General features: G+C 45.3%; 2 protein-coding genes across 13 annotated transcripts in view; one reads left to right on the forward strand and one right to left on the reverse strand.

Annotated features, from left to right (window-relative positions):
* The window catches only part of Plagl1 (PLAG1 like zinc finger 1), a 44006-nt gene extending 29270 nt beyond the window's left edge, over positions 1-14736 (forward strand). For 8 of the 11 annotated variants that reach the window (XM_037200486.1, XM_028861276.2, XM_028861283.2 and 5 more), the window contains 2 exons: positions 8635-9000; positions 11639-14736. In XM_037200486.1, coding sequence (XP_037056381.1) covers positions 8849-9000; positions 11639-13217 — 1731 coding nt within the window. In that variant the 5' untranslated portion in view covers positions 8635-8848 and the 3' untranslated portion in view covers positions 13218-14736. The remainder of the gene's footprint in view (positions 1-8634; positions 9001-11638) is intronic. The other 3 variants (XM_037200489.1, XM_028861325.2, XM_028861315.2) reach the window with 1 other exon arrangement.
* Positions 14737-16611: 1875 nt separating this feature from the next.
* The window catches only part of Zc2hc1b (zinc finger C2HC-type containing 1B), a 52608-nt gene continuing 48194 nt past the window's right edge, over positions 16612-21025 (reverse strand). The window contains exons 7-8 of one of the 2 annotated variants that reach the window (XM_028861343.2): positions 17549-17633; positions 16612-16792 (exon numbers count right to left, since the gene is read on the reverse strand). In XM_028861343.2, coding sequence (XP_028717176.1) covers positions 17563-17633 — 71 coding nt within the window. In that variant the 3' untranslated portion in view covers positions 16612-16792; positions 17549-17562. Of the gene's footprint in view, positions 16793-17548; positions 17634-18758; positions 18964-21025 lie in introns of those variants that run through there. The other variant, XM_037200313.1, reaches the window with a different exon arrangement.

Below are 21025 nucleotides of genomic sequence, written 5' to 3' on the forward strand. Positions count from 1 at the left end.
AGGGCCTGTCAAATGTGTGTCTGGGGTGATTTGGTCCTGGACTCACTCTTGTGTGGAAAAAGATTCATCAGGGGCTTCTGAGCAGGGCCTCGGATTTCCTGTTCCTTTCTGATAGTCATGCAAGAGAGAGCAGTGACTGATGCCCTCTCTGTTAAGCAGTCTGCTGCTGCGGGGGCCCTGACCTCCACAGACTCCCAGCTCCCCGGGAGATAAGTCTTCTTTCCTATGCCTGAAGGGCCTCCAGTCTGGACTCTCGGGCTGCACTTTCCCTCACCTCATGCCCCCAGGGCAGGCTGAACCCTGGGCTCCCTACCACCGTTCCCTGTCCATCCCTCTGCCATTCTGTTTTTCCTCCATCTACAGCACACAGCTCCTCTCTTTTGTCCTCCTGGTATATGGTATAAACAGCCTACTCGAAGGTAATCAGAACTTCGGCTGTGCAGATATTCAGCAAAAGCAGCAAAAAAAATTATACCTTCTGATCATCCAGACTAGCACACCTACAGGCACGTGGGTGTCCACCCTCTTGGTCCCTTCCTGTTTATCTGGAGGGATCACTGTCTAAGGCTACATTGACCCACTCAACTCTTGAGTGTCCTCTCTGGACAGTGCAGATTATAAGTTTCTTCCAGATACTCTTTTAACTCATGGATCTGGCTTCCCCTTGTCAGTGTACCCCAGATTGATTTTGTTTTCCTCAGTATTAGCTCTAGAAGCGCAAGGGTCTAAAGGCCAGTCGGGAGGGATTTGCAGGGAGGGGAGGCATATGTTCTCAGCTGTCACAAAGGAACAATCTCCATCCCTGACTTTGACATTCAGATATCTGCTTCTAATACCAAAGGCTTTTGTCTGGATTGGCGGCCTTGCTCTGCAGCCCCTTACCTCACACCAGGCTACCTAGTCTCCATCAAGAAATAGTCTTAAAACAAAGATGACCCTTCCCCACTTCAGAGCGAGTCTGGGACTCCACACTCGTCTTCCTGGACGCACCTGTCTATTGGGCTCATTTGAGACATTCACCCTTTTCTTCCTGAATCTTCCATTTCAGAATTCAGTGTGTGACGAGGGGGTGGGGGGTGGGGGGTGGGGGGGGTCTGCAAAGGTGGCTCCTCCCTTGTTTTCTTCCGTCTCTCATCCCCCAGAAGGCCATGACACTGTGGGGATGGAGCCACCCCAGCCCCTGTGTCCACTCCGTGGGAAGAGAAGGGGGCTGGTGATGGTGTTGGGGGAGAGGGAGGGGGGGGGGCGGGGAGGCTACAGACGTGTGAACGAGGCCGCGCCTACGTGGTGATAAGTCCTACACGGGAAGCAGCTGTGGTGGTATGGCTCCTTCCTTTGGGGCACTTTGAGGTTCATATACTTCCCATTCCGGGCGAGATGCTTTTGCTGGCCCTCTCTACCTATTGTTTGCTCTTCTTCCTTTCTCCCTTCCTGTGGACAGAGTCGGTGATTGGCGTGGGCGGATAGGGTCTTCAACCCACCGAATAAAAACTTTACTGCTTTTTAAAAGTAGCATCTAAAATAGTCACTGGACCACTTTTATGTGTATACTTTTTGTTCTTCCTAGTGCGCCTTCTCCTCCCCTCCCCCATTCTCTTCTCCCTCCTGCTGCCCACCCCCATCCCGTAGCCCCTCCTTCTGCTTTCCCATGTCACATGTATTCCGTTATAGTCTCCGTTTTGCTGTCCGCCCCCCCCCACCCCCCACCCCGTCGCTTCTTTCCCTTTCGTGAGCCTCTTTCTGGTTTCTTAACCTGCAGGCAACATGCACACACATGCACACGTGTACAAATGCAAATCCAGGATTAGTGTATGAAAACGGAACAACCGGTCACAAAGAAATCACATCTGTAAAAACAAACAAACAAAAAAGACCCCTGCTTTTTGCTGGTGGGTCCAGCAACCGAAGGTGGTAGTTGTTAGCCATTTGGGTCTCCTTTATACTCCCGCTGTACATAGACAAGTTCCTGAGAGGCCTCTGACTAAGTTTTTGCAAGTGAGACTTAGTTCTCCTTTGCTTATTTTTTCCTCACTGTAGCCCATCCCCTCATTGTCTCACCCTGAAGGAAGCTGGGGAATTTATGATGGGCAGAGGCTCCTGTCTTTGGGGCTCTGGGAACATCGCGTCCTCACGCGCCTGCTCCCCTCCCCTTCCACAGCCCCGAATAGAATCGTTCAGTCCGGCTGCAGCCTGCTGCAAAGAAAACAAACTTGTCTATACCCCAGGGCCGGCGTACTTCATCATCCGCCCACCCTAGGGAAAAGAAACATTGACTACCATCTTGTGCTTTCTCCACTGGTCCAGGTACTAAGCTAAGTCCTCTGCTCACAGAGTAGCACCAGAACCTCTACTCTCCTCCTACCAGCCAGCGTTCTCTCTGTAGAGACAGAGCAGAAACCTAAATGGTCTCAACATCTCTGGCCCCACCAGCTACTTTCTCTTAGACCTTTATTATTATGAGTAGAGGGTCATTAAAAAACAAAACAAAAACCAACAAACAAACAAAACCAACCTGATGGAAGCCTTGTATACTTAAGGAGGGGCATCAACATGGGCCTCATTGTCCGGTAACTAACACAGGGGGACCTTTGAAGATTCATGTGCTCTTGTCTTGGGTGGAGTTTCAAGAGTGGCCAGAGTAACTTCCTTGAAGTCAGTCCACATCTTGAACCCCATCGTGTTCACACTATTTGAACAGAAAGCATTCATTCCTTTTTAAGATGTCTGGGTCGTGTAATGCGTTCTGTATCTGAAGCTGTGGTTTAAGCAGCTACATGCTTTGTCCATTTAAACTTGGATATTAGATGAAAAAAACTTCAGTTCGGCTTTCTTATTATGGGCTTTATTTCTAAGAAAATAAGAGCTTTCGCCATTGGCTTAACAGTTAATGACAGTTGAAAGGAACCCATAGGCCACAAACCCGACTGGTCAGCTGGCTGTGGAGAGTCTTTCCTCAGAGGTGGTAGCCGGGCAGTGCAGCTGGGGGGTTCCCACCCATGTGTATGAGCTCCAGACAGATGTGGGTGGAGATGTCTGCTAACCTGCTAAGTGAACCCCGCAGTGTGGCATAGGACTTCATTCTTTCATCTGGGAGGGACAGGAGTTTGCCTGGCAGAGGGGCGATGGTTGGCATTCCAGGACAGGAAACACATTTGCTGTAAGAGAATGTAGCACATGAGGGAAGTAGCCCAGTGGACTGATGTTTGGCCTTGGTCGCCTTTGAGCCGCCATGGGAGAGAGGTCTGCAGACATGGCAGCATCACAGGCTTAGTGGAGCCGATTTATGAGTTCATTGCAGGCAAGTGACACATCTAAGTGATGTGTCAACTCAAATGTCAGGGGATTTTAGCGAGAATAGCTTACTATTGAGTATTATATATTTCACAGAAGGCTTAAATATGCCAACAAGTGAACCCCTGTGATAGGTGAGCAGCCTGCCTTACAGGACAGGGCCTATTAAATTATCACCTGTACATACCCTTCAAATCAATTTGTGTAGATTCTGCTTAAAACATTATTAAGGAACTTCCCATTTTGATCTGATGAAGCATAGCACCCGACATGTAGCACATGAATTCGGAAGTGTTAGTTCATTGTAAATGTTTGAGTGAAATGTTGCCAGCACCCAGAAGAGCTTTCTCTCATTTTTCACCTCAGGGAATGCCCTTTAAACCTGTTTGAGTATAGAACCCCTTAAAAATGTAAAGAAAACCATGGCTCTCTTTTCCATAAGAATTCTAGTACACATGCTAATTTTGCATGGAGTTTCAGAGAACTCACAGGCCTGCTGCCTTGCTATGGGCCTCGTGTCTCAAGGCTGGTAAGGTAGCTCGGGAGCCTCACGTGTGTACACTTCCAAGGCATGTGGGATCTCTTCTGACACTGCCCTTCCTCAAGTTCTGTACCCTATAGATGTAATGAGTGCACAGGATACAAGATAGGCAGTAACAGATAGGATGCTTCAGGGCTTCCTCTTTCTCCTGCTAATGCGTCTGGATGTATTTTTAATTTGCCAGTAGAGACTTGATATCCAGTCCTTCAAAGAATTGAGAAAAGTACCCTGAAGCCAGATATGAAAAATATTTTCTACCCTTTCTGTTTGACAAATGGCTCCTTGGTAGTTTGTGACTATGAGAGGAAGTAAGCAAACACACAAAAACTCAACCTTGTTAAAGACCCTTTTAAAACTGATCTTTATCATGTGGTAACGGTCCCAAGTCTTGGGAATGTGAGAGAGAAATTTTGGATCAGAACCTTCTAAACTCCAAGTAGTACTTGCTCAAAACCAGACCAAACGAAAACAACCGACCAACTTAAGAGTATATACTGTGGAAGACCAAAATGGAAATCTCGTTTCCTCTCAGCTATGGGCCTCACTTTGTATTCCTGGGGACAATGGACACAGGAGCCAGAAGTCCTGGTTTATTTTGAGAATGCTGTAAAGCAGTTGTTCCCCATTAAATGATTGTGTTTCTCAGCACTGGGGAAGTCCTGGGGCTCCATCTGTGTTCTGACCTCTGCTTCACTGTTGTATACCCCTCGCCCCCAGGGACTACAGTCTTCCTGACTGTTACCATATATATATATGTTCTTATTTCAGTCTGATCCTCTCTCATCCCTCAAATATTCGGCATGGGCAGAATGAAGCAGATGGCCAAGCCTTCTTTGGCACACAGGCAGATCTGTATCACTCACTCAGTATTTTTAGAATCAGGGGGACTGAAAATTAAGTCCTGAGATGTTTGGGGGTGGGGGTACGATTTACTGTCTTTCCAGGGTGACAGGTGTTGAAATAGTACTATGCTTAAGATTCAAAGGGGGGATCTGTATGTCAAGATGCAGGGCAGACTGACTCTCTTGGGGGACGATAGTCTTTCAGTTGTTATAATTATTGATGTTTTGCTACATGGTGGACCGTCTATTTTAAGTACATCAAGTTTTAACTGAATTATGAGTATAGAGCTAGTATGAATTAGGCGAGGGGTGGCTGAGAGATGGTGTATATATCTACATGATTAGCTTTTTTATAATGGGTAAGGCTTGATCCTCAGTCATAAAGAGTTTATTGTCAGTTGGGAAATTTTTTTTGTGGAAGTTTGTGATTATATCATGAAAACAGTGTTCTAAGTTTCCATGTGTATAGAATATGCAAAGATGATGAGTGTAATATTAGTAGTACGAAACTGAGAATCTCTAAAGATGTTCCAGAGAAATTAAAGAGTGTTCACCACGGTGTGGTTTATTAGCTCAGCATTTGAGAATGTTTTTGCCTTTCATATTTAGGCTGGGCATGTCTAACACTACCTAAATATCAGCAAGTTTTAGGGAAATATGTTCTTGAAGCACCTAAGCTGAGAGGGGGAGAGATTCTGTTTTGTGAGGAGCTTGTCTGTTGAAGTTGGAGGAATCTGCCTCACTCTTAAGTAAATCATAGCCACATCTAGCCAGCTCTGATTGTGCCCAGTCTCTGAAGGCCCGGGGGAAATGGCGTGGACAAAGCCCATGACGGTTGGTATTTGGAATCTAGGGAAGAAGTAACTAGAGATTGGGACTGACAGTGTCAAAAGACAGCTTTCACAATGGAGGAAGTGCTGTTTTTCTGCTGTTCTCATGGTGTGCTGACATGTCGTCACTCAAGGTTCACAGCTGCAGTGAAGCTAAGCCTGCAGTTGCTCTGTACATGTTTGGTCCATGCTGGTTCTTCCCATGATGAGTAATTGATGGTGTATGCATTGGGAGACAACATGTATCACTGCTCCGTCATGTGTATAGCTCAATGGTTAGGAACCATTAGCTGTGCTGTGACACCTGGTCCTTAGTCTGTAACTACTATGTACTTGGTGATTTTTTTTTTCAGATTACAATCAGAATTAGAAAGATGATGAGTCATTTTTGTTTCAGTTCATTGTCCCCCACAGACCATTTTATATACATTATGTGATTATATCAACCAGGAGTTTGGAATTTAGGATAGCGCTGGAGTATGAACTGTGGAACCACATCCCCTTCCCCCCCGTGTTAATAAAACAGCTGATCTAAATCCCTCTTGTGTTTCAGCAAAACACCCGAGGGTTAATCAGTAGCATAGTCATGTGCAAGGAAAGCCCAGGCTTCCCCTCATCTCTTGACAGGGCATCTAAGAGTCTGCCAGTGTCACCCACTGGCTGCCGGTGGCTGTTTAAGTCTACCTTAAGATAATTGCAGTTTCCCAGCAGCATGTTTGGAGTGTGGGGTAGTCATTGTTTGTATCACACTTCCATCACAGGAAGTTATGTTGGGCATACTGTTCATCTCCTAAAGCAAGGGTGGGGGAGAATAAATCTCCTTAGATAAATTGAAAAGAGCCATCTATGTGCCTAGCTAGTAGGAGAAAGGAGTACAGAGCCCTCCCCACTGGCTCCTCCAAAGTGATGAGTGCTCAGTGCTATTTTAGCTCTGAAGGGAGGGAAGAAAGAAACATTTCACACTGTATAATCCATGTGTGTTTTAGTCTTTGAGAAAACAGACCTGGAAAGAACATCAGGCAGTTTCAACTGAATGAATGTGTTCTTAAGCTGGCCCCGTACTACGGCTTTCCACACACAGCGGAATTTCTAAAAAGAATCTGTGGTTAGAGCTGTTGGAGATGACTCAAGGAAGGGCCTTGGGCATGAGCTAGAATAAGAAACAGGAATAAGGGGTGGGAGCAGGAGGGCTTTGGGTAGAGCTAGGGCAGGAACCCAGTTAGAGTTACTCTTGAGTGGGGTGTGGTGGCTCACTCTATCATAGCATTTGGGGGGCGGGGGCAAGGCATGAAGATTGACATAGGTTCAAGTGTAGGCTGCGTAACATAGTTTAGTTCCAGACCATCCTGTACTATGAAGTGAGACCCTGTCTTGGATAATCAAAAACAAATAAAATCTTACTTGGTAATAGAGGACTAAGGGTATGCATGTCGCTAGAACCAAAGCCATCATAAAGCCCTGTTGCCATGATCCTGGCTGAGGACACCAGTGTGCCCCCTGCTTCAGACGAGTCCAGAATCTTTAGGCCTAAGCACAGAAGTCAGCTGGATAGGTTCCAAGCAGATAGAACAAGGCAACAACAAGCATATCCCCTGTGTAGTGACCTCTGCCCAGACACTAAAGCCATCTGGGGCAGGAAAAAACACAAGGTTCTTGCAATAATGTGTGCACGTACTGGGTACTGCTATAGTTAAAGGCGGCTCAGCCAGTGCTCACATGCCACCGAAGCTTCTGATTTGAGGGTACCTTAAAAGAGAAGTAAAAATTAATGTTTACCAATAAATGGCAACTCTAAAGACTTAGAGCAATAAACAAAAGGCTACAGGCAGCTGAGCTTTAAAGACTTGCCCTAAAGGCCAATCTGTGCACAACAGCTACTCACATGTATTTAACATAAGCCTTAGTGCACTTGGGAGAGCAGTTCAGAGTGGTTTGCCTTTTGAAGTATTTGTGTATAACATAATGAGATATCCTGTGGGTGGGATTTAAGCCTAAGCATGGAATTTAGTCACGTTTCAGTTTCATACCCACCTCATACAATAGCTTGAGGTAATTTTATAAGTGTTTTCAAGTTATTGGTATCTTGACTTGTGATTGGTCCTATAGAGTTCAGGTATGAAATTTTCCTCTTGTACTATTAGAAATTGACTCAGAAAATTTCAGTTGCTGGAGCACGGACGTTTTTCCGATTTGGGCTCTTCAACCTGTACTCTAAATGCGTAAAAGTACTGCCACATGCGAAGTTAGCCTCCCCCTCCCTGAAAATGACTCCGTTGAACAGTGGTCTGCTCTGTTGTTTACAATGTTACCTTAGATACTTGAGGCAGCTCAACCTATGGCGAGAGGAGGAGATCCAGGGTTTCTGGGATGCTGACTGGGCTACAAGGGTGATAAGGATTGGGATTAGGGACAGAACAAGCTGGAGGAGACAAAAGGCCCATTTCCTATCAGGGGTAACTGAGGAATGTGGGATGATTTTGTAGAGCCATGGCCCCAGCCCCCCTTGGGACCCCACCAGTCTTGTTTACCATAAGAACATTTTTCTCTCTCTCTCCTCCACATCAGTGCAACTGAGGCTCTCTTTCCTCATATTTTGTTTGGGTCTGCCCTTGTGCATAGTGATCTCGCAAACAAATTCACCGAGACGTATACAAATGATTTCTTCTCGTCCCCTGAGCGTTTGAACAGGTGTTGTCCACAACCTCCCTTATGCTCACAGTGCACAAAGAGGGCAGGCTCATGGTTTGAATAAAAAAAAAAAAGGGTGGTCATTGTGCACCAGTGACACACGATGACGATGAAGAGGGAGGCTTGCTTTTTTGTTATTGTTTTTTGTTTCCCCCTGAATCAATCAACCCAGTCTCACACTGAGCCGAAACCATGAAGCCGATGGCCGTGGTCTATGAACATAGCAGCCCTTCTTAGGAGGGGAGAATGTTTCATCAGCCATTGGAACACAGGGGCAGATGAAGGACCGCGGGAAGGAAGAGAGGAGGATGGGGAGCTGGACCCGTTTGAACCATTTTAAAGAAACATACTGATTGTGGGTCATTGGCTCCAAAGCGGTGGTGGTGGCGGATACAGTTTTCCAATAGCTGGTGTGAGAAAACTGTTCCTCTTATCTCCACAGACGGCCATTCAGGACGCCGAACTATTGTGATGAAAATCTCCTTCCTGCCCTGGATCTCTCCTGTGTCTCACACTCTGCTTGGCCACACTGCCGCCTCTACTACCCTTTTCTGGAGTCCGGCTGTAGCGACTCCCTACCTTCTTTCTGTCTGTGCTTTAAATGGCACAGCATTTGCTCATCACATCTGAAAAAGAAGGTGTGAAGAGCAAAGGCCATGGCTCCGTTCCGCTGTCAGTCCTGTGGCAAGTCCTTCCTCACCCTGGAGAAGTTCACCATCCACAGTTATTCGCACACCAGGGAGCGGCCGTTCACGTGCACGAAGGCTGAGTGTGGCAAAGCCTTCGTCTCTAAATATAAATTGATGAGGTGAGAGGCTTTATAAGGTGTGCACTTCTACTCGGACCCTTGAGTGTCTCTTCGGGCCTTCAGGGCTCTCACTGAAGGGGATGAGAAGGCAGGGTGTGGGTACATTTTAGCCTTTCAGGGACTCTTTAAAGTAGTCGTATCTCCAGTGATCACTATGACACCTGAATAAGATGAGTTCACTTGGGTATCCAGACTTCGTACATGGGCATTTGCTCAGACTTTCAGAGTACCTACGATATGCCAGGCCAGTGGTTTTCAAAGAGAGTTGGCATATAGTATGCATTATTTCTCTAATGTCAATTAGGTACTCTCTGCTATGAGGTAAGTGGTACCCAAGATGTATATTCTGCCCACAATGGTTTTGGGAATGCCACAGGAAAGACAAACTATGCAATCAGACCATAGTCTGACAGTGAGTGCTGTCAGTATACTACTACTTCTCTCGATATTGCTTGTGTTTAATCTTCATGAAATGATCCTCCAAGCTTCAGCTTGCTGGCGACTCACATATAAATGCATAGGTGAGAGAATTAGCAACCTGGCTTCCAATCTGAGTGGTAGCAGCATTGCATTATCATTCCGTCTTGGAGTACTCTGAAGGAAGGCACTTAAAAGAGGTAAAAGGAAGATATAAATTATGCTCCTGGGCTTAAGAGCATCACTATCACTGATAATGTAATATAAGTTGATATTTAAAATGAGACTGAAAATGCTTCTGTATTTTAAAATTCAAATATCTTTTGTTGTAGGTCCATTCTCTAGTTGTCATAGTAACCATATCAAGTGGCTACCATGTGCACTGATTCTGTGTCAAGGGCTCCCCGTTCAGCATCAGATTCATTTTGCATACATGTAGGCACCATTACTTAAACCCAGAGGGTAGCCTTAGCTTCACTGGGACCACCCCAGGGTTCTATGGGAGACCCGGGAAGGAAAAAAGACAGTAGAGCAAATGGATTATTGCAATAAATGGAATTAGTTAGAACTACCCTGGTAAGAGGAACTGGTGTCTTACACACTGTTAGAGAGGTGGTGGTTCAGGAGAAATGACTTGTTCCGTCAAGGTGGAAAGGAGAGCAAAGCCGGAAGCAGGGTATGGTTATCCACTGTCCCTGCCCCAGCTCTTCTGGCTTCCCTGGCCAGAGTCCATGCTCTTTTAAGGCATGAGCTGGACTCATCCTGGCGAGATGGCAGATTGGATGCCAGGTAGGAGAAAGAGTCAACTCTTTAGCCACAGGAGCAAATGAGAACTGTTCAAGTACGGCTACCAAGCTGTGTCCCACTCAGAGATAGCACAGAAATGGGTAGGAAATGCCAGGTTAAGTTACTATCCATATTTGACCATGGGTGAGAGATGATTAAATCCCCTACAAAGGATGGGCGGGAAAGGCAACAATAGAAGACCCTGAACAGAACTTTGGGGTCCAGCTCATTAGCCCATCCTCATCCTGGCGAGATGGCAGGATGCTTAGGTTTTTCTTAAAGGCGATAGGGCAGCATTCCATCCAGTTTCCAACCATCACAACCTATTTTCTAAGCAGAGATCGAAGAAAGAAAAAAATAACTGACTTGCTTAACCAGAAAGAGAAGGTGGGTCCCAGTACCATAAACAGCTGGCTGCTAAGAAGAGACAGCCATGGACCAGATAAAGCTGATTTGGTGGGGCAGGCTGACCTCTAAGGAAGTCTGACTGTGAATGAGCACCATGAAGACTTCTGAGTCTTGGCGTGACCTACCTGCTGTGCAAAAGGTGGTGTGTTTGTGCGAGCCACAGGACGTACTGAAGCCTGTAGTTCATGCATTGTGAGATGAGAGAAGGGAAGGGAAGGCACCATCGTGAGATCATTTCAACTTGCGTAAGGAAGTAAGGTGAAGAATAAATGTCAATGGGAAGATTGGATGCCAGGCAGGAGAAAGAGTCAACTCTTTAGCCACAGGAGCAAATGAGAACTGTTCAAGTACCACTGCCAAGCTGTGTCCCACTCCGAGATAGCATAGAAATGGGTAGGAAACCCCAGGTTAAGTTACTATCCATATTTGACCATGGGTGAGAGATGATTAAATCTCCTACAAAGGATGGGCGGGAAAGGCAACAATAGAAAACCCTGAACAGAACTTTGGGGTCCAGCTCATTAATACCAAGTCAAATAGAAAATGATTTAAATACCAAGTTTGCAAGCCAGTCCTGCCTTTATATTCATCCCTGTTAGGCATAAGTAGACATCATATGGGATGACATGGCCATCTGATGCAGTCCAAATCCCCTTTCTGCAGCTGAGCTGTTGAATGTATTTAAGTACATCAGGAACATGGAAACCACTATGTATTTCAGATATCCCAAATGACTATTATGTTGGTTCTTACCCTTCAGCAATGTCCCCTGCCTTATATAACAGGAAAACAATTTGTCAATACTTCTTACAGGTATAAAGTTGAATCTGGCATTTAGTAATTCTTGCCCTTTTAAATGATAAAACGCATGCAATTGGAAAATACAGCCAAGTAGTTGTTAAGTGAAAATGCCATGAAGACCTTGGGAAAATAACTAGTCACATCTTGACTGTGTTCTCTCCGTGCCTTCGTTCATAAACTAATTCTGTTGCGAACTCTTTCTCCCCACCCCCTTTTCTGCTTCCAGACACATGGCCACACACTCACCCCAGAAGAATCACCAGTGTGCTCACTGCGAGAAGTCGTTCAACCGCAAGGACCACCTGAAGAACCACCTCCAGACCCACGATCCCAACAAGATCTCCTACATTTGCCAGGATTGCCGCAGGAAGTACCACACCATGCTGGGCTACAAGAGGCACATGGCCCTGCATTCCGCCAGCGGTGGGGGTCTCATCTGCAAGGTCTGCTCTGCCGAGCTGGGGAGCACCGAGGTCCTGCTGACCCACCTCAAGGCCCACCGGGAAGAGAAGGCCCACCATGCGACCAGAGAGAAGAAACACCAGTGCGACCATTGTGAGAGATGCTTCTACACCCGGAAGGATGTGCGTCGTCACCTGGTGGTCCACACAGGATGCAAGGACTTCCTGTGTCAGTTCTGTGCCCAGCGATTTGGGCGCAAAGACCACCTCACTCGTCACACCAAGAAGACACACTCCCAGGAGCTGATGCAAGAGAGCATGCAGGCAGGGGAATACATGGGTACCTTCCCTCCCATTGCGCCGTCCTTCCAGCTGAAGGCTACTGCCATGCCTCCTTTCCAGCTAGGGGTGCCCGTGCAGAACGGGCTTGCAGGTGGCTTGCCACCCGAGGTTCATGGTCTAGTGCTTGCTCCCCCAGAGCAGGTCCCCCAGCCTATGCCGCCGCCAATGGCAGAGCAGCTTGTTACTCTGCACCCTGGGGTAGTTCCCACCTCTCCTCCTCACACCCTTCAGGAGCCTAAGTACAGTCCTCCTTCTACCTCATTTGCCCCACTTGCTGGCCTGCCGATTAAATCAGAGGCCAAAGGCTTTTGCAACATGAGTTTCTTTGAGGAATTGCCTCTGCAAGAGCCTCAGTCGCCTCTCAAACTCAGCCCATGTTTTGAGATGGCTAAGGAGGGCCTTGGGAAAGTCACCATGCCCAAGGAGCTGCTGGTAGATGCTGTGAATATAACGATCCCTGCCTCTCTGGAGATTTCCTCTCTGTTGGGGTTTTGGCAAATCCCCCCTCCTCCCCCCCAGAATGGTTTTGTGACTAACACCATCCCTATGGGGCCCGGGGAACCAATGCCCCACACGATCACATGTCTGGCGCAGCAGCATGTAGCACCGCTGCCGCCTCCACCCCCGCTGCTGCCGCCGCAGCAGCCGCAGCCGCAGATGCAGCCACCACCACCGCCACCGCAGCAGCAGCAGCCACAGCAGCAGCAGCCACACGCGCAGCTGCAGGTTCAGCTGCAGCCTGAGCCGCTGCAGCCACTGCAGCCACTGCAGCTGCAGCCACCATTGCTGCCCCCGCAGCTGCCCCCGCAGCTGCCCCCACAGCCGCCACAACCACAGCCACCTCCGCTGCAGCTGCAGCCGCAGCCGCAGCCACTGCCGCAGCCAGAGCCGCTGCCGCAGCCGATGCCACAGCCGCTGCTGCCACAGCCACTGCCACAAGAAGCCCAAATAGCAGTGAGCGCTGTGAATCTGGGCCAGCTCCCGCTGCCCCCTATCCCTCACGTTTTTACAACTGGCACCAACACCGCCATCCTGCCCCATTTCCACCACGCTTTCAGATAAATTGATTCTTAGGAAGGCGTTTAGCTTGCGGAAGATGCTTTAAGCATCAGTTACAGTTGGAAACATCAGTTACAGTTTGGGAGGAGGAAGCTTTGGAAAACAGGATTGGGGCTTTAGCTTATTCGCGATTTACTAGCTTGAGAGAAAGAATTCTCTAACTGCATGCATTGTGCCAATATATATCCTTAGTGTTGACGCTTTGTACCAAATTTAGTGAGCGCGTGCGTATTCTGTAGTTGAACTGCAAATATTATCGTATTATTATCATATTATTATCCTCATATTATATCCTCATTTTACTCGCATTTAATCACAACCAAGATCCAAAACGACAGCTGCTATTTTGTAAATGGTTTATCGTGTTGAATTTTATTGTAATGATGTTGACTAAGTAACTTTGTGTGTAGCACCGCCTAGGAAGGACATGATGGAAAGGCTTGGATTTCTCCAACTTGGAAGATGTTTTTAAGAGAAGAGGGTAATCTTTGTATGGCATTTAGAACTAGGCGGTATGTTGTGTCTTTTCTTTTCTTTTCTTTTCTTTTCAGGGACTCGCCTGCCTTCAGGGTTGGATGTAGTTTAGTTCCTCTTCTTGTAGCCTACTTTGTAGTTTATAGGAAAAGTTCCTTGTGAAGCTATTGATTTCTTCATTTTTAAAGTGAATTTTTAGTGTAGTCCTCAATATTTTTCATGTGATGTTGTTGCAATGTGAGTTATGACTTCATTTATCTTAGAGACAAAACTAGTTGTCAGTTAGATCTGAGAGAAAAAAATCACTGTGTAACCAAGTTAAGTAGTAAAATACTGGAGGCATTAGTCAGAAGTGTCTCCCCGACTCTCATGCTCATGTCTTTAACAGGAATTTAAGACAATATACTGGAATTAGAAAAATAAGTGTATTAGTGTATTAGATAAGAATTTTCTTTGTCTATCTTAATGCGGTACTCAACGCTGCTAAAAGTCCCGTTAGTACTGTTTGTAGTCACCCAATTGAAAAATGTATCTGTAGTAGATTAGTTTAAGTCGTTAGTTTGTATCCTGAGGATTGTGTTTGTAATCACCCATTTGAAAAATGTATCTGTAGTAGTTGATTAGTTTAAGTCGTTAGTTTGTATCCTGAGGATTGTGTTTGTAGTCACCCAATAGAAAAATGTATCTGTAGTAGTTGATGAGTTTAAGTTGTTAGTTTGTATCCCGGTGATTGTGTTTGTAATCACCCAATAGAAAAATGTATCTGTAGTTGTTGATGAGTTTAAGTCATTAGTTTGTATCCCGGTGATTGTGTTTGTAATCACCCAATAGAAAAATGTATCTGTAGTAGTTGATTAGTTTAAGTCATTAGTTTGTATCCCGAGGATTGTGTTTTGAAAATGTAACTGTACTTGTAATCTCCCTCACTTGATACCTTGTTAATCGATTTTGAAAGTGTAAAACCTAACCTTTGAAGACTGTATCTCGTCTTGAGACTGTCTTTCCCAACATATATATCCTACATATAATAAACGTTAAGCATCTAGCACTCTGGCTTGCATTTTTTCATTTAGCGACACCGGCATCAACATGGGCTACACTCCCATTGATGTAAAAAACCTTCCTGGCTCCCTCACGCCTCCTCCTGGTCATTACTTCTCCAGAAACTATTTTTTAGCATCAGCACCCATCAGAACTTTTACCTCCTTTGAGCAAAGATGACTTAAAAAGCCTATAAGCTTTGGTCACATTCTCAGCACTTAGAGTGTCATATGTTTTCTTACTGATGTACAGGTATAGCCACCAGAGTGATCTCTCCCATGTTACCCAGACTCAGTTTCACAGTAGTGTTTACAATTGATTTTTGGTATCCCCACTTATTACTTATTGGGATTTCTTCAGAAAACATTATATCCCCTAGATATGACTCCCCTCTCTCCTCTCTCCTCTCTCTCTCTCTCTCTCTCTCTCTCTGTGTGTGTGTGTGTGTGTGTGTGTGTGTGTTCTAAATGGGAGGGGGTTGAAAGAAAGGGAAGCCCTGAGTTTGTTTGTATATGGAAAAAGTCTTTGTCAAGAAGCCCAAGGTGGAGTGACGGTAACCGGGAAGCTTATACTATGGGATCAGCCATGAGACCAGGGTCTGTAAGCCACAGCTGACCCACAGTGGACAATGAGGCAGTAAGATAACCTCACAGAATCGAATTCACCGCCCTGGGATATCTAAGTTCCCACAGTCCCCCTTTCCTCTGGGTGGGAAAGCAGTCTCCCCAAACAATAGCTAACCTCAGCCAAGGTCTGGTCACAGACGCTTCCACAAATACCTTTACATAGTCTACTGTAGTCTTTGGTCAGTTGCAGAAAATACATGATTTTCCTGTACATGAAACAATGGCATTTGGTCCCCATGGTCCAGATCATTAACATTTCAGTACCCTGCACCGGCAGTGGGAGTAGCCCGGGATTCTTTTGCTAAAACGTTGACAGAGAACATGGCTTAATTTTCCTAATTCAAGTCCCCGATTAAGAATATGTTCTTGAACCAAGAAGTAGGAACTAAATGTAAATAACTCTACAAAAGGATGTTTCCTGACCCTTAAGACTCCAAAGAGAAGGAAGAATTGACTCACCTCCCAACACAACTGTATAAACAAAGCTATGATAAAAACATGAATGGGTCCAGAGGGGACTGGACCTGCCTCTGACTGAATCTACCAGGCTGAGCTGAATCCCCAGGGGAGTCCTTGCCCTGGAGGAGATGGGAATGGGGAGTGGATTGGGGGGAGGGTAGGGGAGCAGGAGGAGGGAGGACAGGGGAATCCATGGCTGATATGTAAAATTAAATTAATTATAAAATTAAAAAAAACATGAATGAGGACTTCAGGTTTTTTAGCTGTGATAGAAGAATGTAGTACAAAGAAAGCCCTTAGAGCTGTGGTTCTCAACCTGTGGGTGGCAACACACAGACCATCAGAAAACACAGATGTTTACATCACGATTCATAACAGTAGCATAATCACAGTTATGAAGTAGCAACCAAAATCATTTTATTGTTGGGAGTCACCACAACATGAGGAACTGTATTAAAGGGTTGCAGCATCAGAGAGGCTGAGAACCAGTGTGCTAGAGCTTTCTTTCACAGAGAAAGAAAGTATCTTCAACCTTTTTCCTCCACTCTAAGAAATGTAGTCTGGAGCTGATCATGGTGGCACACATCTTCAATCCCAGCACTTGGGAGGTAGAGGCAGCCAGACCTCTACAACTTTGAGCCCAGCCTACATTATATAAACAAACAAATATTTCCTAGCAGGTAACTGTAGTTCTCCAATGACTAGTTCACAAAAAGATATAAATATCAAAAACATATTGTTGTTCTTCAATGCGTTAAGGACACTTCAAGCAAATCTTTGAATCTTTGAGCAACCCATCCTGATATAGGCTGATAAATTTAATAACTTTTGAAAAGTGTCAGAGGAGTAAATAAACTTGAAAGCTAGTATCTATCACTTGTTCTAATGATGCCAGATGAGAATAGACATTTCTGGCCTTCTCTGGTGGGTGTTTCTGGGTGACCGACCATCCAGGCTGCAGAGCTACAGGAAGCCAGTCTGAGGACAGAAGAAAGGACATGAGCGTTACCTCAGTCTCCACGTGGAAAACGTTAGGTAACCAGGGCCTCCAGATTTTGAAGTCTCGGGAAGTGTGATTGTTTAGTCTCATACCATGAGATACCTTGTCTCTCAAGTGAAATCACAGTGCACACCCAGCAGAACTCTCAAGGATGGAGATAGATGTAGGAGTCTATGGATGTGAGTGGGAGATACCTTTTTAAAAGGGGAAGTAGATTTATTTAAAAAAATGGGAAAGTCAATAGCTTCCAGGTCAAAGGGAAGTATTCCTTTCCTATCCAGTCAAGACATAAAGTAGCTCAGTAAAGTGACTGCTTTGCAACATGAGGGTGGGATTTTAATCTTCAGAACCTATGCTTCTTTCTTTCTTCCTTCCTTCCTTTCTTTCTTTTTTAAGCCAGGAATGGTGAAGTGTGTTTATAATCCCAGGGCTAGGGAGGCAGAGATCGGTGGATCCCTGGTGTTCAATAACCACCCAGCTTAGTTACTTGTTGTATTCCAGGCCAGAGAGAAACACGGCTTCAAAACAAAGAGGCAGCTGGTACCTGAAGAATGATACCTGAGGCTGTTCCCGAGGAATGAAACCCGAGGTTGTCCTGGGCTTCAAGAGCATACTTTGCCAGTCCCTCTCAGGGCTTGCTTTCTCTAGGCCTCTTCCCTCAGGGGTCCACTCACTGGATCCTGCACAATATTACGTGACCGGCTACGCTGGGATGCATGTGGCTTTGTTCTTACCTGGCCTCTAGGAGTTAATCTTTTTTAGGAGATTTGTTAAATCCTTGTCTGAGTTTTCCTCCAGAAGCAGGATCCGTAGCTAATCCTTTGCAAACATAAACAGATTTGTTATTATGTCAAAATGGAACATTCCCAAGGGGGCGGGGGGAATAAGGAAAAATTGTGAAACCATCACACTGAATTCCAAGCTCCCTATTCCTCCTGCTTTCTTTCTGGTAGCTATAGACACAGACTCACCCATTCTTGAATTTGGGACAAAAATTAAACCAATAAGCAAACAAATAAATAAAGACAGACAGACAACAGGGACCCTTTCAGGTGCTTCTTACCACCACCACCTTATAGTCTGTGGTTCATTTGGGAATTTTAAATTGCAGCCCCCGATGACCAACCATTTATATAACGTGACTCAACATCCTTCCACAATGAACTGTTGTTTCACCTCTTCCCAATTCTTTGCCAGCTCTCGTCTGGAAAGGGTTTGATAAGCCTTCTGGAAGCATAAAAAGACTGCAGCCCCCCCACCGCGCCCCCACGCTGGATTGTTGTTTTAATGGGCGTGCTCCACACTCTCAGCACAACTGTCAGGTGTGGAGATGCATGAGTCTAAGGAGGTTGGCACACCACCCTGAGGTGTGCTTGGCTGTATGCTCTGAAACGGGACTCACTCTCGTAGGAAGGGAGCTCCCTCTGCCCTAGAGGCCTCCTTCCTAACCATTCAGTATTTCATGAAGAGCCAGCAAGAAGGGCATTGTGAATCAAAGGACATAGGAATAAATGGAGGCTTTGGGGTTAGGTTTACCTGAAGATAGGCAGGATTTACTTCTGCCAAAGAACCAACAACTGCTACTCCGACCCTCACTATGGTTGTTGAACCATTCATTCAGTTATGGAAGAAGGAGGAACCTGGTCTGGGTAAATGCTTAGCTTGCTAACAAACCACCGGTAGCTCCAGGGATAAAACCAGAGCCCACAGCATCAGGGCTGGATGAAGCTGCTCAGTAGCTACATGAAGCCACCACCCCAGTCTGCATCTTGCCACTATAGTTTCCTGGTGATTTTAGTCCCTGCATGGAGGTGCTGGGGAACTAATCTGGTGCGCCACCTCCCCAGGACATTCACTGTTCTTACACAAAGCTTCAAGAAACAGCTACTAGTCACTACCTGTTAAGTTATAAACCCGTTTTCCGTCTGAACATCGGAGTCTTTGTGGAAAGCAAAAAAGAGTCATTTATTTTTCTGAAATAGTTTCCTGATGTAACCTTGATATTTACGGTTTTGGACCCAGTTTTTCCAAGGACACTAAGTTTTGGGGAAAGCTCTGCTGCTTCTTATTAGATGTATCTTCTTTGGTTTGATGTTTGGGGTATTGCTCTTTTGTCCAAGTTGCCTAATCTTTCTTGTAACTTGCTTATCTGTAAAATAGGGATATGAATCTACATTGATATCCTTGTACTATGGTAAGGATTAAATGAGATTTTGTCCCTGCAGTACTTAGAAGAGTGCACAGTATAAATGGGGGGGGGCAGTGTATGAACCTCTTGTCCATCAACAAGGAACTTTAACTAATTAATATTAATTAATTAATTTTTGAGACAGGGTCTCACACAGATCCTCTGTCTCTCAAGTGCTGGGGATCAAAAGTGTGTACCACCACAACTGATACATACACACACACACACACACACACACACACACACACACATATATATATATATTAAACACAAAGTCAATAGGAACAATTGATGTGCTCAACATCAAGAAAACTGGCAAATAGACCATGTGTTCCTGATACAATACTGTGCTTTCAGAAGGGCTCTTCTACCATAGGGGAATGTTTGAATTGTGTTAGGCCAGAAAACCCAGGTAAGAGCAGAAACAAAATGGGGTGGGGAAAAATGTCAGCATTACCAATGGTTAGGATGTTAGCATGCAGGAAAATGTCAGCATTACCAATGGTTAGGATGTTAGCATGCAGGAAAATGTCAGCATTACCAATGGTTAGGATGTTAGCATGCAGGAAAATGTCAGCATTACCAATGGTTAGGATGTTAGCATGCAGGAAAATGTCAGCATTACCAATGGTTAGGATGTTAGCATGCAGGAAAATGTCAGCATTACCAATGGTTAGGATGTTAGCATGCAGGAAAATGTCAGCATTACCAATGGTTAGGATGTTAGGATGCAGGAAAATGCCAGCATTACCAATGGTTAGGATGTTAGCATGCAGGAAAATGCCAGCATTACCAATGGTTAGGATGTTAGGATGCAGGAAAATGTCAGCATTACCAATGGTTAGGATGTTAGGATGCAGGAAAATGCCAGCATTACCAATGGTTAGGATGTTAGCATGCAGGAAAATGTCAGCATTACCAATGGTTAGGATGTTAGGATGCAGGAAAATGCCAGCATTACCAATGGTTAGGATGTTAGCATGCAGGAAAATGCCAGCATTACCAATGGTTAGGATGTTAGGATGCAGGAAAATGTCAGCATTACCAATGGTTAGGATGTTAGGATGCAGGAAAATGCCAGCATTACCAATGGTTAGGATGTTAGGATGCAGGAAAATGTCAGCATTACCAATGGTTAGGATGTTAGCATGCAGGAAAATGCCAGCATTACCAATGGTTAGGATGTTAGGATGCAGGAAAATGTCAGCATTACCAATGGTTAGGATGTTAGGATGCGGAACAATTTTTACTTGCTCTATATCTTTCCCTTCATTTCCCAATGTCTTTTACAGTAAACATGAATTTCTTACAAAATTCTCAAAATTGCTATTTCTCAAACCAAATTTTTGACAGACTAACTTAAAGTGGCCAGAAACAAAAAGTTCCCAGGGCATTCCAACTGCTGGATCACATGGATGTGCCTGCCAGGCAGGTGTGGAGGACTCAGCATGGCACCGATGACCTGGACTTGGATGCCTTGCCTGGCACTCGTTGTCTTCCTTGTTCTGGTACCAGCCTTGTATTCCAGCTGTAATTCCTCTTAAACACTCTAACTTGTTCCTGTGCTTTGGCCAAGGGAACGCTGTGCTTCCAGACCACATCCTTGGGATTCCTATGTTTATGTCTTTGTTCTCCTTCAGCATTCCTTCATCCTAAATGCTTCTACTTCCTAAAATTTCACTTCAGCCATAAAGGCGCAGAGACAAAGCTGGTCTCTTTCACTCTTTCCCTTTAGACTTTGCGGTCCCATGGGATTTTTATATGTATATATATATCATGACTGACTGTGCTCCTAGACTTCACAGACCTAGGGAACAACCATATATAGTAACTTATGTTGAATAGTGATTCCTCTTGAGCATCTGTGAGGGCTTGTCAACTTCACATAACATCACAAGCTCTTGGGTATTCGAGACTCCTGTGTGTTCTGTGCTTTCTTATAAGACTCTAGAAGGAAGGCTAACACACTCATGTGTCTGCGCTGTTATGAATTTAGAATGAACATTGCACATGGGAGGTGCTA

This window comes from Peromyscus leucopus, chromosome 8a (genome assembly GCF_004664715.2).
Source record: "Peromyscus leucopus breed LL Stock chromosome 8a, UCI_PerLeu_2.1, whole genome shotgun sequence".
Lineage (NCBI taxonomy): Eukaryota > Metazoa > Chordata > Mammalia > Rodentia > Cricetidae > Peromyscus > Peromyscus leucopus.